Source organism: Geotrypetes seraphini, chromosome 17 (genome assembly GCF_902459505.1).
Source record: "Geotrypetes seraphini chromosome 17, aGeoSer1.1, whole genome shotgun sequence".
NCBI lineage: Eukaryota > Metazoa > Chordata > Amphibia > Gymnophiona > Dermophiidae > Geotrypetes > Geotrypetes seraphini.
In genome coordinates, this window is record NC_047100.1 from 15,667,073 (window position 1) to 15,684,034 (window position 16,962).

Below are 16,962 nucleotides of genomic sequence, written 5' to 3' on the forward strand. Positions count from 1 at the left end.
ATCCTCTTGTCTCTGCACATACCAGGCCTGATAACATCTCCATGCCTTCATGTAAGCCACCATCGTGGACTTCTACTTGCTGTGAAAAAGGGTAGAAATCACTGCCAACAAGTAGCATTTGCTGACTAAATCCTTGCAGACAAGGGTGACAAGGAAGCCTGAGCCCCAGACCTTGTTCGAGATGAACCAGGTCAGCATACCATGGGTGTCTCAGCCAATCAAGCGCAATGCATCACCCAACACATGTGAGATGCAATCTGCCTCAACAGGTGGCCAATCATGCGCCAGGGCTATACCAGTTCATCCAAACCTTCACTTTCCCTTTCATGCTGGTGGCTGAAGAAGTAATCCACTTTCCTGTTGCTTGTGGATGCCATGAGATCAAACATTGGGAGACCCCACAGTCTATCATGCAATTGAACACTCTCTGGGACAGGGATCATTTCCTGATTCCAGAGTCTGTCAGCTAAGATAGTCTGCCTGGACGTTGTCTATGCCGGCTACATGAGCTGTGGAGATTGCAAGAAGATGGCACTCTGCCCAGCAAAACAGCAATTGGGCCTCCACACACAGGGAGGCACTTTGGGTGCCCCCCTGTCGACTGATGTAAACCTCTGCCGTGACATTGTCAGAGAAGACCCGCACTGATCGCCCCCAAAGACGTCACGCTGTAGGACCACCATCTAAGGTCAAGGGAACCTGGGCCGATGAAATTTTGCCCCCCTCTCGTGCCGCAGCACATGTGGAACAAGGCCGCTCACCAGACAACTATCCAGCCCAAATGGGGTATGACTCCATAGAATTCTGCCCTGGGGAGTCGATCTAAGTAGTTATCTTTCAAAAAAAGATGCATGAAGGTTAAAAAATTATCTTAAATTCAAATTGGGAAGAAAAAAAATCCAAGATGGACCCCATGCAATTTTCAAAACAAAACAGCCTTCAAAAAACACAGGAACCCCTAAAACACTTTGATTTCAGGGGTGGGGGACTAGGGCTCACTCCCAAACTTCCCAAAACCCACTTTTGGAAACCTCCCATAAATCTCCGACATAGCCTGTAAGTTCATTACTTACTCTGCCACATGATGCTGAAAGACTGCAGGAAAGGTAGCTGGAACAGTCCACAGGGAGATCCTCTGCCTCAACAAGTCTGTGCAGTGGACTCCTCTGACTGCCTCCCCCCCCCAGACTGAAACCAACGGCTGGAGACCAACACTGGACCAGCACTGAAGCGAATATGTGGAGGGATGCAGTTGGCTCTGATCCCGATCACACCTCCATGAAGCCACAAAGCCTGTGCCCAACAACTAGTAGACAAACCTGGGGTGAGCTAGCTCCCAAGGGATGGATCCCTGAGCCCCAGAATGAAGGAGCAGGCTGTCCAGGGGGCGTACTGTCAGGCAGTCGATCCCCCCCCCCCCCCCAGAAGTACACTTCCCGAAAGTCTGCAATCTGCCACAGCCCAAGACATCCCACGCAGCGAATACTGAAGCACTGTGGCAAATGTCGCAAAAAAAGCACAAAAAATACCGATATTAAAGAAAAATAAACACAAGCAGAAAACATTTGCTCCCTCCGTTTGGCTTATAGGTTAAAACTGATTCTCTGAGAGGTGGTACTGAGATAAGAGGGGAGGTGCTGAAGACTCTGAATATTTATGTCTCCCTAAAAGCCTGTCTAGCGAGAACAGATTCACAAACCGCTTGTCCAGGAATGGAGTGGGATTGTACAAGAACAAACATTTCAGTTGGTCCCAAAGTCTGCTCACAATTTCTGTGATGATCCATTGTGCAACCAAAATTTGCTGCTTGGTTTAGGCCAGAACTGAAGCAGAAACCGTAACTGGCTGCTATTGCCCTAAATCAGTGTTATAGCCTAACCCAGCTCACCTTATCCCTGAACAGGAATAGCCTTCCTCCCAAACATCTCTTCCCCCCACTCATAGGCCCCCAAAGCCCACCTTACAACTGATGGTGGCCTAGTAGCGTAGTCACAGCAAGACCAATCCCCCAGTCCCTAATGCCCATCCCATCTCTGCTGTTAAAATGGATGCAATAACCTTCAGCAGCAGTCTTACAAGACTGCCATGTGATGTTGCAGGAGCTATTTTGAAATTAGAGCTGGGATGAGCAAGAGCAACTGGGGATCATTCCTGCCCATGCTGTTTCCAATCTCAAAATGGCTGCCACAGCCTCTAATCACCATTAACTTGAACATAATCATGCGGCCTAATGGTAGAAAGCTCTGAAAATCTTTGCCAGTTATCCGGTGGCTTAGTGAGGGGGCTGTCTGCCCTGGGTGTGGTCTTCCTCGGAGTGCTGGCACCTCTCCTCCTCTTTGCCCCCTTCCTACCCCTCCCTCTGCCGCGCACCTGTGCCCCTTCCCCATACCTTTTTAACTTCAGCGCGGGCAACGATGAACGTGCTGCCTGCGCTGGCTTCAACACTTTCTCTGATGTCACTTCCAGGAAGAAGCGACATCAGAGAGAGCTCTGAAGCCGACAAAGGCAGCACGTTCTTTGCTGCTCACGCTGAACTTAAAAAGGTATGGGGAAGGGGTGAAGATGCTCAGGCACGGGAAGGGGGAAGGAGAGGGGCGCCACCCTGGCTACACAAGTGGTTATTCATGGCAAAATATTTCCTATTCCTAATTAAGCTATACTGTTTTTCACAGGGGTAAATGGATTCATACTGAGTGGGAATATCTGAGATTACTGATCAACTAAAGAGATTCCCAGAACCTCAAAATCTCCCAAAGGACAGATATCTTGTTTTAGTTCTTATATCAACAATGGCATCCATAGCCGTATAGAGATAATTAATGTCTTCAGCTTATGGTGCTGTATAGGTATAGAGTAAAGAATGGCTCCTACTAACCCACATAAGAACATAAGAATTGCCATACTGGGACAGACCGAAAGTCCATCAAGCCCACTATCCTGTTTCCAACAGTGGCCAAACCAGGTCCCAAGTACCTAGCTAGATCCCAAGTAGTAAAACAGATTTTATGCATGGAACAGTCTCCCAGTAGAGGTGGTGGAGACAGAGACTGTGTCCAATTTCAAGAAAGCCTGGGATAGTGACGTGGGATCTCAGAGAGAGGAAGAGCTACCGTGTGTACTCGAATATAAATCGAGGCCCCCATTTTCCCCCCCAAAAGGAGGAAAAATGGTTGACTCAAATATAAGATGGGGGCTTAATATTCAAGTGCTAAGCTCTGCCAGGATCTGCACCCAGTGTCCTCTCCCTCAAGCCCTCCCCTGTCAGGCTCTGAACTCAGCCCCCCTCCCTGCCAAATTCTGCACCCAGCCCCCTTCCCTCCCCTGCAAGGCTCTGAACCCAACCCCCTTCCCTCCCTACCTACCAGGCTATGCAGCCAGCCCCCCTATTTGCCAGGCTCTGGAATCCCTGAATATGTATACCCTAGAGGAAAGAAAGGACAGGAGAGATATGATTCAGACGTTCAAATATGTCAAAGGTATTAATGTAGAACAAAATCTATTCCAGAGAAAGGAAAATGGTAAAACCAGAGGGCATAATTTGAGGTTGAGGGGTGGTAGTTTCAAGAGTAATGTTAGGAAATTCTTCTTTAAGGAGAGGGTGGTTGATGGTGGAGAAGAAAACAGTGAGAGTTCAAACAAGCTTGGAATTAACACAGAGGATCTCTAATCAGAAAATAATGGGTATACATTGAAGCAACTAAGGCCAGTACTAGGCAGACTTGCATGGTCTGTGTCCCGTATATGGACATTCAGTTGAGGACGGGCTGGGGAGGGTTTCGATGGCTGGGATGGTTAATATGGGCTGGAGTGAGCTTTGATGGAGACTCCAGCAGATGGAACCTAAGCACACTACCGGGCAGGGCTCTGGGTTTCTGGCCCAGAAATATCCAAGAAAAAGGACCATTTAAACTAAATTAATTTATGGAGCATGTATGGTTGGGCAGACTGGATGAACCACTCAGGTCTTTATCTGCTGTCATTTACTATGTTGTTTTAAATCTACTACTTAGTAGCTTCATCGCATGTATTTTTGGAAAGAGTAAACAAGCGATTCAAATGCCCCTTCCTTTGGAGAAATTGCACTTGTAAGCCATTCAAAGCCATCACAGCCGAACTCTTTTTTGTTTTTGGCAGTTTGACAGGGATAGATAGATAGTGGCAAGGGAAAAAAAAAAAATATCAGTCTAGGGAGGGGAAGAAATGAGCCCTGAAAATGCAGGACGGGACAATTCTCTCTCCCTGCTCTGCTACCCATCAGTATCTCAGGACTTAAAAAAAAAATACATAAAGCCTATCTTTCAGGACTGTAGAACAAATTAAAGGAGAACATGATTTAAAACAGCTATGCAAGACTAAAACTCAGCTTTTACAAGACTTATGAATACAAACTTCCTGGAAAACTATTTAACTGATGCCTTCACTGGACCTTTTATGGGATTCTTCCTTATGCAAGGTTTTCTTTTATAAAAGCAATTTAAAATAATACTTAGAATAAATCATGTGGTCACTGTATCTTTAAAAAAAAAAAGTATGTAATACATATGTGCTAGATTTCTGCATGATAAAAATATATAACCACGTTCGCTAATTTTCTTCCCGTGTAATGGAGAGACAATAAATATTCAAAAACCTTTAGAAGGTGTTTGTTGACCTATGTATAAAGTAAAAAATAAAGGGGGTACATTTATAAAGATTTTTTTCATATGTAAAGCCTATTTCACACATAGGACAGGGTTTTTATAAAACTGATGAAAAGACTGTACCTACTTGTATACAAATAAGCACAGAGTCAGGGTGGAGCAGAGCCAGCGCTGCAATGTGTGTGTATATTTAAATAAAATATTCATATACATACAGTATAATGCACATGTTTATATCAACTTCAGAGCAGGTATATGTGGGTGCTCAGCATTTTTGCACTGTTGGAGCTAGTTCTTGAAGACACTTTTATAAAGACACAGACACCTTTCTGGACTCCTTATATAGGTGCCATGCTACAAATAAGACCCAAAAAGTAGATATATGATACACCTAAACTGGGGTCCAGAAAGGCAAATATGGTGACCCTAAGTTAGGATGATTAGACAAAACCGGGTATGGGAATCTCAAAGGAGATGGTGGAGATGAGGATGGTATCTGGACTCAAGAAATCATGGACCGAGTACAGAGAATCTCTAAGGAAGAAGAGTGGGTTGTAGATCTTAACAGTAGAGAATGACATAGGAACAGATTTTTCCCCATCCCTGCAGGAACTCATTTTCTCGTCCCATCCCAGTGAGTTCTTTTCCCGTCTCTGCCCCCCTTTCCTGCAAGCTCTGTCCTCATCTGCACAAGCCTCAAACACTCTAAAATCATAAGTGTTTGAGGCTCGTGCGGTTAAGCCAGAGCTTACAGGAATGGGGCAGGGACAGTGACAGTGACAAAACTCACGGGGACGGGATGGGAAAACTGAGTTCCTATGGGGTTAAATTTGTCCCCGTGTCACACTCTAGTTTTTAGGCCTGGTTTTCAATGGAATAAATGGTTGTGCCTAAATATTTAAAAAACAGGAAAGAAGGTACCAAGCCTTGGAGTAAAATAGAACAACAACAGAAGAGGCACAGGAGATGTCAAATCCAATCTACAGTTACATATAATTGGGCTGTCCGTTGCTCAGGGAAATTACTAACCAAGACCCCACCATCTGACCAAGAAATAGTGCTCTCCTTTATAGCATGACTCAGTTCAACACAAGCTAGGTGGCCTTCATGGGGATCCCACACAGCAATACCACAAGATAAGCAACACTCAGGCCCCACTACTTGACGATTATCTAGGCCAGTGTTTCTCAGCCTGGAATATCCCCTTGCCAATCAGGTTTTCAGGATATCCACAATGAATATGCATGAACTTGATTTGCACACACTGCCCGCATTATATGCTAATTTCTTTCATGCATATTTATTGTGGATATCCTGAAAACCTGACTGGCAAGGGGGTATTTCAGGACTGAGTTGAGGCTACCTGAGGACCACATTTAAGCGAAGTTGTCAAACACTCTGGAGAAGGAGTACCATACCTTGTTAGATGCATCTTTAATATACCTTGGTCTGGATGCTACATTATTTCCTGCTTATTTCTCTCAGAACATGTATGTTTAAGATAGAATTTAGAGATGCTGCTTTTATGTAAAAACATATAGTGAGTAGTCACAGCCAAAAGCCAGGAATGCTTCGTTACTGTCACGCCATTCTACAGGCCAAGTATTTGACCTGAACAAAAGAAAAATGTTATCTTTGAAAAAGCAACGTGCTTACTGCCTTATGTTTTCAAACTTCCAAATTGGCCTGTAACCTTTTCTATAATGAGATGCCTCATTTACAAGCTGTGCTGCTGTTCGATTCCACCCAACTCTGTGTGTTCCTTAGCGATAACCTCCGTCTCAGTAAGATATTCTCCATCATGCATTCACTGTTCTATTTAGACAGCTTTATGAAAGAGAAAAGGCACCCGGCAATCCTCTCCCGCCAAAAAGAAAAAAAGTAATATTAGTATAACTGTCAAGAGGAGCAGAAGTAATATTATTATAACTGAAAAGAGGAACAGAAGACAATGGTGATTCACCTCTGTCATGAGGCTGCTCCCAAAGCGTTTCTACTACTGTATCCTGTGCCCCCAGCCTCTAAAAACAGTATTGCCGTGGGAGGGGCCAAAGTAAGAGAGAACCAGGAAGAAAGGCACTTGGGAAGAGACTACGGGGAAAGCAGGAGGTAGGGATAACCATCAGGAATCATTCTGAAATCCCCACATGTAACGTCTGTGGGTACTCGAGCATCTGCAACACCATCAGCCCTGATATTTTCAAAGAGAAACTCCAGACAGTCTCCCTTTGAAAAATCTGCTTGCAGGCTTCACAAAAAGTTGAAAAAATTGCTATTTTGAAGTATGACAGGCAAAAAGAAGACTTGCCTTGGGATGCAAATAGTCAAACAGAAAGGCCAGCGATAAAGTCTTTATTATAAATAGTGGGACCACTGTTTTATAATAAAGACTACCACTGGTTGGAAAAACTCCTCCCTGGCCTTTCTGTTTGAGTATTTCGAAGTAGATAACAGTAATCTAACAAGCCCGACAAGTAGAGTAATAATCTTAAAAGGTTTATCTGGCTTAGGGTGGTCATATTGCTACAGGTTATGGCTTTTTGGTGAGGAGTGTGAATGTAGGCATATGGATTGTGGGGGCATGTGAGTTTTATGGGGAGGAAGGAGAGTGTATGTGGGATGCAGGTGTGTGTGGGGGGGGCATATAGGAAATAGAGTGGGTATGGGGGAGATGTATATGTTGACTATATGTGACTGTATAAACATTTGGGTCTGGATGGGTATATGAGGTGCTGGATGTCGAGAGGGTATAGGATGTGTGTACAGATTTGTGCACTTGGAGGGTTTGATGGTTTTGAAAGCACCTTCTCAAACCTCTGATCGACAGCTGTTTTAGTTGTTCATTCTGCATTGTTCTGGGCCAAAGTTCCGGAAGGGTAAGAGGGGATTCTTTACTGTGTATTCAATTAATATTAAATAATGCTTACTGATATGAAGTTTTATACATTATGGATGATTCTGGTGTGCATATTCTTTCTTTATAATCAGATTTAAAACTTTTCCTTATAGGGCATGCAGCTGCATATAAACTCAAAGAGAAGCAAGCGTCCACATAACTTTTACCAGCAGTAGTATTGAAGAGTCTAAGCTCCCCACTTTAGAGGCTCACAGTAAGGTCTCTGAATGTTAAAGTAAACTCTTACCTCTCGAAGATGTATGTTTTCTTTGTCCTTCTGGTCTAAAAGCACTTCTAAGTGATTAACCTGAGATTCAGCTTCCACCATCCTTCGAGTCCGTTCGTTTTCATCTTCCATTCCTTTGGAAGGTAAGCCTTTGCTCTGCAACATTTCTAACAACTTTTTGATCGACTCGTCCCTGGCATTTAGCGTCTGCTTTTGCGTTTCAATCCTTAGCTCCATTTCTTCCAGGGTTTTTCGTAAGAGAAACAGCTCTTTTGCCTGTCGGTCGTGCTCCGCCTGAAGCCGTCGGAAATTCTCCTCTGTAAGCTCGATGGTGAAGTGCTCGGCACCCCTGTTCCCACTTTCTTGCTGAAGGAGATGATTGAGGTCTCTCTGAGTTCGAAGCTCGTCTTGTAATGCTTGGATTGTCAACTGCAGGTGCTGAAAACAGCAAAGGCAAGGAAAGAGCTGAGTAGTGTTGCCATACGCTCACAAGTAAGTCTTGTACCATTACAACAATACACAGAATCAATGGATGAAGCTTTCAAAAATACCATTGCAAATGCGTGGAACAGTGTACATCAACAATGATGCCATTTTAAATTCTGTGAAAGAATGATCGTTTTAATACACTAAAGTGTCGGTTCGAGTTAGTTAACAAAAACAATTCACTGGAAATATTTTCTTAGCTAGCCTAATTAATTAAAGCTTTCCTGCTGAAAATATGTATCTTGCACACAACTGCCTACAAAAGATTGGAACCAGACTTGTGGTGAATATTAGCAAAACGTATTGTGATGCATCAATTTTGTAGATGCATATTAAATTGCAAGACATATTTTATTTACATTCGTATCTCAGTAGCCATTTTTCAACAAAATATGAAAACCAACAAAATTAGTTTGAATGATGGCAACTATTAACTAATCATCGAAAAATAAAGCTATGGAAAACTTTATAAATACTATTCTAAAACACCAAAAACAATAAAGCTATACTACAATAGAACTGCAAACACACAAACCTTTGTTCTTCTGGAATCCATAAACTGTACAGCATGGTAAATGGGGAAAAAAAAATGAAGCAAAATCAACACAAAGCACATGCAAGCAAATTAATATGTTCAACAAAAAGAAACGGATTTGAAATAAAGTATCAAAGCTGGAAAAAAAAATCATTTTTTTGCAATAAAAAGAGCAAACTCTAGAACAGAGCAGATTTAAAATCATGAGCCTCCCATGAGAATATACTTAGATCACAGGTTCTCAACTCAGTCCTCAAGAAAGATCTAGTTAGTTTTCAAAATATCCACAATGAATATGCATGACATAAATTTGCATGCACCGTTTCTATTGTATGCAGATCTATCTCATGCATATGTGTTGTGGGCATCCTGAAAACTTGACTAGCTGGGCATGCCCTTAGTTAGGACTGGGTTATGAACCCCTTAGACAAATAAAAAAGGTCAGCAAAGGAGACGCCCTTTTTTCAAACTCACATACCGTATTTGCCGGCGTATAGGACGACTGGGCGTATAAGACGACCCCCCAACTTTTAGTTAAAAAATAGAGTTTTGTGTTATACTCGCTGTATAAGACGACCCCTTCTTCCTTCTCCACCCCTTTGTATTCCCCCATGTGCTTTCAGCGTTCTTCTCCCTCCTCTGTCTTCAAGTGCTTTCAGAGTCCTTCCCCCCCCCCTCCTGTCTTCACCATGGCATTTCAGCGTCCTTCTCCCCCCCTCCTTCTCTACCGCCCCGGGTGCAGCACAGCCAGCCAGGTCCCCTTACTTTTGTGGCACTTCCCCGACCGACCGACAACAGCCCGGGTCCGACAAACTTCCCTGCCCTTAACCGCGAATCTAAATTACCTTCTTACAGCTGCTGTAAGAAGGTAATTTAGATTCGCGGCTACAGGGCAGGGAGGATTGTCGGACCCGGGCTGTTATCGGTCGGTCGGGGAAGTGCCACAAAAGTAAGGGGACCTGGCCGGCTGTGCTGCAACCGGGGCGGGGCGGCCGCCCCTCTCTCTTGGTACCGCGAGGCTACTCTCCTTCTCCTTACCTGCCATGCCTGCAGCACAGAGCCGAACGGAAGTCTTCCCGACGTCAGCGCTGACGTCGGAGGGAGGGAGGGCTTTGTTTAAGCTTTGTTTAAGCCCTCCCTCCCCTCCGACGTCAGCGCTGACGTCGGGAAGACTTCCGTTCGGCTCTGTGCTGCAAGCAGAGAAGGTAGGGAGAAGAAGAGCCGCGCGACTGAGTACATCCAGCCCCGCAAGTAAGGGCATGTAAACTGTACCCGGCGTATAAGACGACCCCCGACTTTGGGGAGGATTTTAAGGTACTAAAAAGTCGTCTTATACGCCGGCAAATACGGTAACTTTTGTTGAAAATTTCAAGAACTTTACTTTCTGAGGTGATGGGTGGATTTTGACTTCTGGCACCCCAGGGCATTGTCAGTGCAGCACTTCTGCCCCCCCCCCCCTAAAAAAGAAACACTTCACATCAGATCAGTTAATATGCACACTTGCCCCGCAAACCTCAGATTAAAGTTTAATCACTCACAATGTTACCTTTAATTGACAAAGGCATAGGCAGTGAAATGGGATGGGATGGTCCCATCAATATTTTACTTCACACTGCATCAGCAACTAGACCCTGGGTGAGGGGTAGATTGATTGATTTAGCTCTCCAATCAAAAAGGTGTCCTGCTGCCATTGGACGCTGCATAGTGGTTTAAATCAAGCAATATAAACAAAGCAGAAATTTACAAGTAATAGTGAAAACATAGGCGCATCATACAATCAAATTGATAACAAAGAAAAAACAAAAAGATACAGACTTACTAAAAACATGCTGCAAAAGCAGAACTATTGACAAAAACCTAACACAGACCACACTGTTAGAAGATATGCACATTATATGAGGCAGCCTTTAAATATTAAACAGCAGGCAGTACAGAGAAGGGTGACGAAAATGATAAAAGGTTTGGGACGACTTCAGCTTGGAGAAGAGACGGCCTATGAGTTCTCCCATAGTCCCTCATTGCACTTTTGAAAAGCTGGAGCAGTTTGGAAATTGCACAGCCAAAACTAGGTGTTTTTTTCCCTTTTCCCCAGAAGAAAGGAAAGCATTTTTATCCTTTGTTTAAATAGTATGAAAATTTGAGGACTAAAAGATAGCTGTACAGAAACAGAAGGTGGCCTACACAAAGACAACAGAAGCGGCAACAGAGTCAACAAAACAGGATCAATTTGCTGAATGAAAACTGTGATTAGTGCCTACTACACTAAAGGGGGGCTCCCACACGTTTTTATTTTTAGTTAGTTAGCATACTGGAACCCTGAAAACACTAATCACAGGAAGCTGTGGTTTTGTAAACAGAACTAATCTTTCATATTTTTTTAGCAAGATGACTGTTATACATTTGAAGAGTGTTGCCTTAATGGGAATTTAGCTTCTAGTGTGACTTTGGGAACTACACACGTGTAATGATATCTGAAAAACCATGTCTCCATTATCTCAATGACGATGTCAAATTAAGGAAGCACAAAAATAGAAGACAGATTTTTAAAAATGGTTTTTAAATGGTTGCATTATTATACCTGGGCAAAGACTTAAAACAATTTTTTTTTTTTAAATCCAGCACTCTCCAATTCTCTTATTTTCTTAAAGTAAAAAAAAAGATAAAACTGAAAGTGAAGAAATCATTTTAAGATTAACATTCTCTCTGCAAGGGAACTCTTCTAAAACCTATTGTTCATTTTACCATTAATTTGAGACCTGCAGCTAATATACAAAGATGTAATGAATTTACAGTATTTTAAAATATATATAGCTCATTTTTCCAGGAAATAATCACCTTCTAGATGGTTTTCTTTTTCATTTCTTTATATAGTTTTTATTTATTGTATTCCACTTGAAAGTCCGAAAGCTATTGAAGTGATGGATATACACGTTACCCTACTCAACCCCACATGTACAACAAAAAGACTGATGCATTTCTTACTCTTTCAGACTTCTCTTGTAGTCCCTTAAACCTTCACACCCAACCTTCACACCAAAGTGTCTCCAGTTCTTTAGGAATTTGAAGGAAATTCATACACCTGAGCAAGGCCTTCCTATTATGAGACCTTAAGTTTTAAAGTTGCAACTTGGTGAAGGGCTTTAGCTAACACCACATTCTAAATATCTACCCACTTTTCTAATGTATGGCTATAACCGTAGGAAGCATTTACCAAAATCTGATTAATACGTTCACAACTAGCTGTTTTTTTTTTCTTTACCTCTAACTTTTGTCGGTCTTCGAGTTACAGTAAGTATTTATTGGGGGATCTTAATGAAGGCAGTTATAACTGATGTTTCCACTAACTGCATGAAGGATCTCCAAAAATCTTCTACTCCACCCTGCACTAATTTTGCTTTCTCATTGTTTGAACCATGTGGGATCCCATATTTTAATAGAATCTGGTGATCTAACATGGCTCAAATCACAAACGGCTGGAGCAGTGCCAAGTAAGCAGTCTGGAATCTAAGGTACTCTACATTGGTTATACATCTCCAACCATCATTATTTGCAGTAGCAATAAGATGCTCATTTAAAAAGCCTGCTTCCTAGAATATTCTGAAGACCTGTGACTCCGTACAGCACTGCGTATGTCTGGTAGCGCTACAGAAATAATAGTAATAGTAGCAGTGTGAAGAGTTTCAGTCTTTGGTAACCAGACTGAGATTGTGATGTCATAATGCCTCATTCCACCAATAAGAGCCAACCTCCTCAGTGATGTCACAATGGCTCTGATTGTCCTGTACTCCCCTCCAACCCAGCCAGCAGATTAACCATTCCCCTTAAATATATCCATGACATCTTTTTTGTCTGTCTGTTTACATTCAAGCTCTTTCAAGCAGGGACTGTTTTCTTCTTTGTACGTCTGTACAGCGCTGCAAATGCAAAGACGAAGACGAAGTAGTAGTAATAATAATAATCAAATACATTGAGGGGCCAATTCTATAAACAGCGCCTAAACCAGCTGGCACCTAAAAATAAAAAGGTGCCAAACACGGGTCAATCATGTTTAGGTCTACAAACAAACAGGAGATAACACCTTCCCAAATAGGAAAACAAAGAAAACAGCCAAGGTGGCCTGGGGTGCTCAGTGCTTTACTGTGTATGGAGACTCGACACTATTGTGTTTCGACCGAAAAAGGCCTGCCTCAGGAGACTGTGTTTAAATGGAAAAGATATCAAGAAGTATCTCTAGAAATCATTGTCTGCAGAAACTAAGTAACATTGTTTTCTTTGTACAACGAATCAATGAAATTGAATCGCTTGTTGCTAATAAGGTGCAGTTTAATAACTAGTCTGTTTTCGATGGGTGTCCACTGCTGTTCACATGAAAGAATCGTGGCTTGCGGTGCCTATGTAAACAGGCGCCTGAAATGTAGTGAGGGTTCAAGCACCTAAGTTTTTGGAGAATCACGTTTAGTGGTGCCTAACTCATGCCCCGCCCAGAGAAACGCCCACTTAGGCGTTAGGTGCCACTAAACGCATTGCAATAGGTGCCTATCTTTTATAGAATTGGATGGTTCATAGACAATGGCGCGAAAGACAAAGGCGCGCCCGGACAATTGAGCGCAGTGCGGAGGCGTGCACCGCTCTAAATTACTGTTTTTAGTGCTCCGATGGGGGGGGGGGGGGTTGTTGGGGAACCCCCCCCCCCCACTTTACTTAATAGACATCGCGCCGGCGTTATGGGGGTTTGGGGGGTTGTAACCCTCCACATTTTACTGTAAACTTAACTTTTTCCCTAAAAACAGGAAAAAAGTGAAGTTTTCAGTAAAATGTGGGGGGTTACAACCCCCCACACCCCCCACAACGCCCCCACAACGCGGCGCGATGTCTATTAAATAAATAACACCCCCCCCCCGTCGTAGCCCTAAAAACAGTAATTTAGAGCGGCGCGCCTTTGTCCCGGCGCGCTTTTGACCTGACACCGAATTGGATAGGCGCCTATCGCAGAATTATAATTTTTTAATCCAATTATTGAAGCTGTTAAGGGTATTTTGCCAATTAAGTTAGGCACCCTTTATAGAATCAGTCTCTGAATGTATAAAAAAATATGTAAACAAGAATCAAAATACATAAAGACCATAGAAGCATCAGCAATGACACTCACATTTTCCACCACCATCACAATTAGGCCCATGACTACTGGAATAATGTCAACTAGACATGCAATCCATCTTAGTGCTTAAGTAACTAAGTGGTATTCAATGACAGCAAAACCTAAACAGTTTCTTGAGTTTCCTGCCAAACAAAAGCCAGTTGCTGAAGAAGAATGTCTACCTTTGGCACAAACTTTATAAAGACTAGTCACTCAATAAAGTGCGTTAAAGAAATATAAAAACTTGACATTATCCAGTTTAGGTCACCCAGAAATTTTCTTATTTGTACATTAGAAAAAAAAAATATATATATATATATATATATACACTTTTATGATCAAAGTTCAGCTAAGAGTCAGGAAAATATAAACAACAAGGCCAAGGTCCAATAAGAAGGGCACCCACTGCTTCTCTGTGGGAGTGGTCATAGCAAATTAAGGTAATTCTGTTCATTAATTAAAACAAAACTGTTAAGGTCTTGAAATAGTACCCATCTTGCAATGAATAATATCAAATTTTCTACTTGCTCATATTAAAAACATAGGAACCAGCTCTGTAGGTGTTTGAGCACCTCCAATATTGAACAAACCCTATGACTGTGTCTAGGGTAATTTCCATTGGGTTTATCACCCCCCCAGTCAGTTTGAAAAGTTGAACCCTCTAATTAAAGGAGATAGCTAAAAAGACCTGAAGGAAAAGAGAGACACCAGAATGGGTGGAAAAAAAAGAAAGGAGGCTTGGGGAAATGGTTTGAAAAAGGGGAAGTGCTATAAAGTATAAAATCATGCATTTGGGATACAAAAAAATCCATAAGCCATATTATCAAATGAAAGAAGAAGATAAGGAAGAACTTAACCATCTGCAAAATCCATAAGCCATATTATCAAATGAAAGAAGAAGATAAGGAAGAACTTAATCATCTGCAATATCCCCTATTAATTATTCTATTAATCAGCCCTCTGTTTCTTGCACAAATGCCTCATTCAAAAATGCCCCAATAGAACCAGATAGGACAATTTATAAACTGCTCACCCACATCAGGTAACCACATCAAAGACAAAAAACTGTTTATTGGAGACATTTTATTGGCGTTGCCATTAAAACATATTGTTTAAAAAAAAAACTGGGGACATTTTTATACATGCTAATAAGCTGAAGAGAAAATTAGAGATATTTGATTAGGTTATTGAATTAGTTAACTGGAGATGGGATGGACAGATGATTACACAGTTGAAGCACAAGATGTAGTGGCGAAGGAGGAAAAGGAAGTGGCGGATAGACTAAACATGTTCTTTTCATCAGTATTTACAAGAGAGGACACATCCAGCGTGCCGGAACCTGAAAAAAATCTTTAAAAGGAGATCAAGCAGAAATATTAACATCCGTGGAGGTGAGCCTCGAAGACATGCTCAAGCAGATAGATAGATTAAAAACTGACAAAAAGGGCCATGGAGAAAGTAGAGAGGGACAAATTTTTCAAACTTTCAAAAAACTACAAGAACGAGAGGGCATTTGGAAAAATTAAGAGGAGACAGATCCAGAACCAATGCTAGGAAGTTCTTCTTCACTCAAAGGGTGATGGACATCTGGAATGTGCTTCCAGAGGGCATGATACGACAGAGTATGCTACTGGGTTTCAAGAAGGGATTGGATGATTTCCTGAAGGAAAAGGATTACTATGCAGGTCCTGGACCTGATGGGCATGATGGACCTCTGGTCTGACCCAGCAGAAGCACTGCTTATGTTCTTATGTAGATCTGGAATAACTGTGTGTTATAAGAGATGCTATGATCTGATGCTAAAAAATGTATGATGTCCTTTCCCACAATGAGTATAATTTATTGCTAAGCAAAAAGACATTTTGGTCTCAACCCTTTGTTTTTTTGTCTTTGATGTGGTCATTCAGAAAATGCAGCAGCTTAAGAAAGGCATTACAGAGCCATGTCATCATTGATCCAAGAAAAGGCTCCCATATTCCAGCCAAAGTCACATACCAGTGGCTAACAATCCACCTCAGTCACAAAGGTGATTTTCTCCTCCTTCTGCATGAATGTTTTATTCACCTGAGCTCCATATATGTGCTATCTATATTACACATACTGCATAGCTCAATATGAAAAAGAACGCTTAACTACTGCAACAATTTGGATACATGACCAAAATTACGTGCACAATTTTTAGTTCTTTTTATAGAATTAGGGCAATAGTACATATGTAAGAGGATTTCTAGACCGACTCTCTAAATAAAAGTGCTCACTGAGCCTTGTGGCTGAGAGTCTGCTCAGACTGAACTCTGATGGCTTTCAGCGGACCTTACAGTGTCTGCATCGCAAAGCTCACAGAAAACACTGGAAAGTCAAATGCAAGAGAAATGTCCACATGAAGAAAACGTCTATTGTTAATGCTTACCCGGTATGTCTTTGCAAACTTTCCACAATATTTTGGGAACTCTGTTGTTCTTGGAAGCAGAGTCATTACAGAACCACCTCCAAATGTAACTCACGTTCTCTAGGGTATAATCAAATTCTCTACTCACTCTACCTGCAAATGCGTTCACTGTATCACTGTCACTTTTTTCTCTTATCTGGGACATCTTTTTTTTTTTAACTGCTTACTGTCCTTGACATGAGCATCTCACTACTAATGAGATGGGAAGCAAAAAGCTGTAACAATATTTTAAGCTTCTATCACAAGAGGACAGAATCGAACTAGGAAGTTTAACTAAACCAGTTCTGAAATCTAATCCGAGAGCAAAAGCAATGAGCAAATAACAAATATAAATATATAGATATATAGACTGTCTTGAGCCTCAGGAAACTTATGCAGACTATAAAAAATTCCAGATTCTCCTTAGAGAAGTATTTTAATTGTTACCATTGGGCAAGCTGTATTAGTTAAACATGTACCCCCAAATTCTGTACATGGCACCTTAAGCTGTGCAAGCACAACTTAATTAATTGGCCTAACTGGTGCTAATAATTGGCATTTAACACTTTATAATTGACTAATTGTCACTAATTAAAAGTTACACACACAACTTG

General features: G+C 41.9%; 1 protein-coding gene across 8 annotated transcripts in view; it reads right to left on the reverse strand.

The window, feature by feature from the left end:
• ERC2 (ELKS/RAB6-interacting/CAST family member 2) overlaps window positions 1–16,962 on the reverse strand; it is a 779,911-nt gene that overhangs the window by 740,373 nt on the left and 22,576 nt on the right. For 6 of the 8 annotated variants that reach the window (XR_004537424.1, XR_004537421.1, XR_004537425.1 and 3 more), the window contains exons 2-3: window positions 8,784–8,807; window positions 7,784–8,200 (exon numbers count right to left, since the gene is read on the reverse strand). Coding sequence is in view for 1 of the 8 variants with exons in the window: in XM_033926752.1 (XP_033782643.1) it covers window positions 7,784–8,200; window positions 8,784–8,807 (441 nt within the window). In the remaining 7 variants the exon portion in view is untranslated. The remainder of the gene's footprint in view (window positions 1–7,783; window positions 8,201–8,783; window positions 8,808–16,962) is intronic. The other 2 variants (XR_004537423.1, XR_004537420.1) reach the window with 1 other exon arrangement.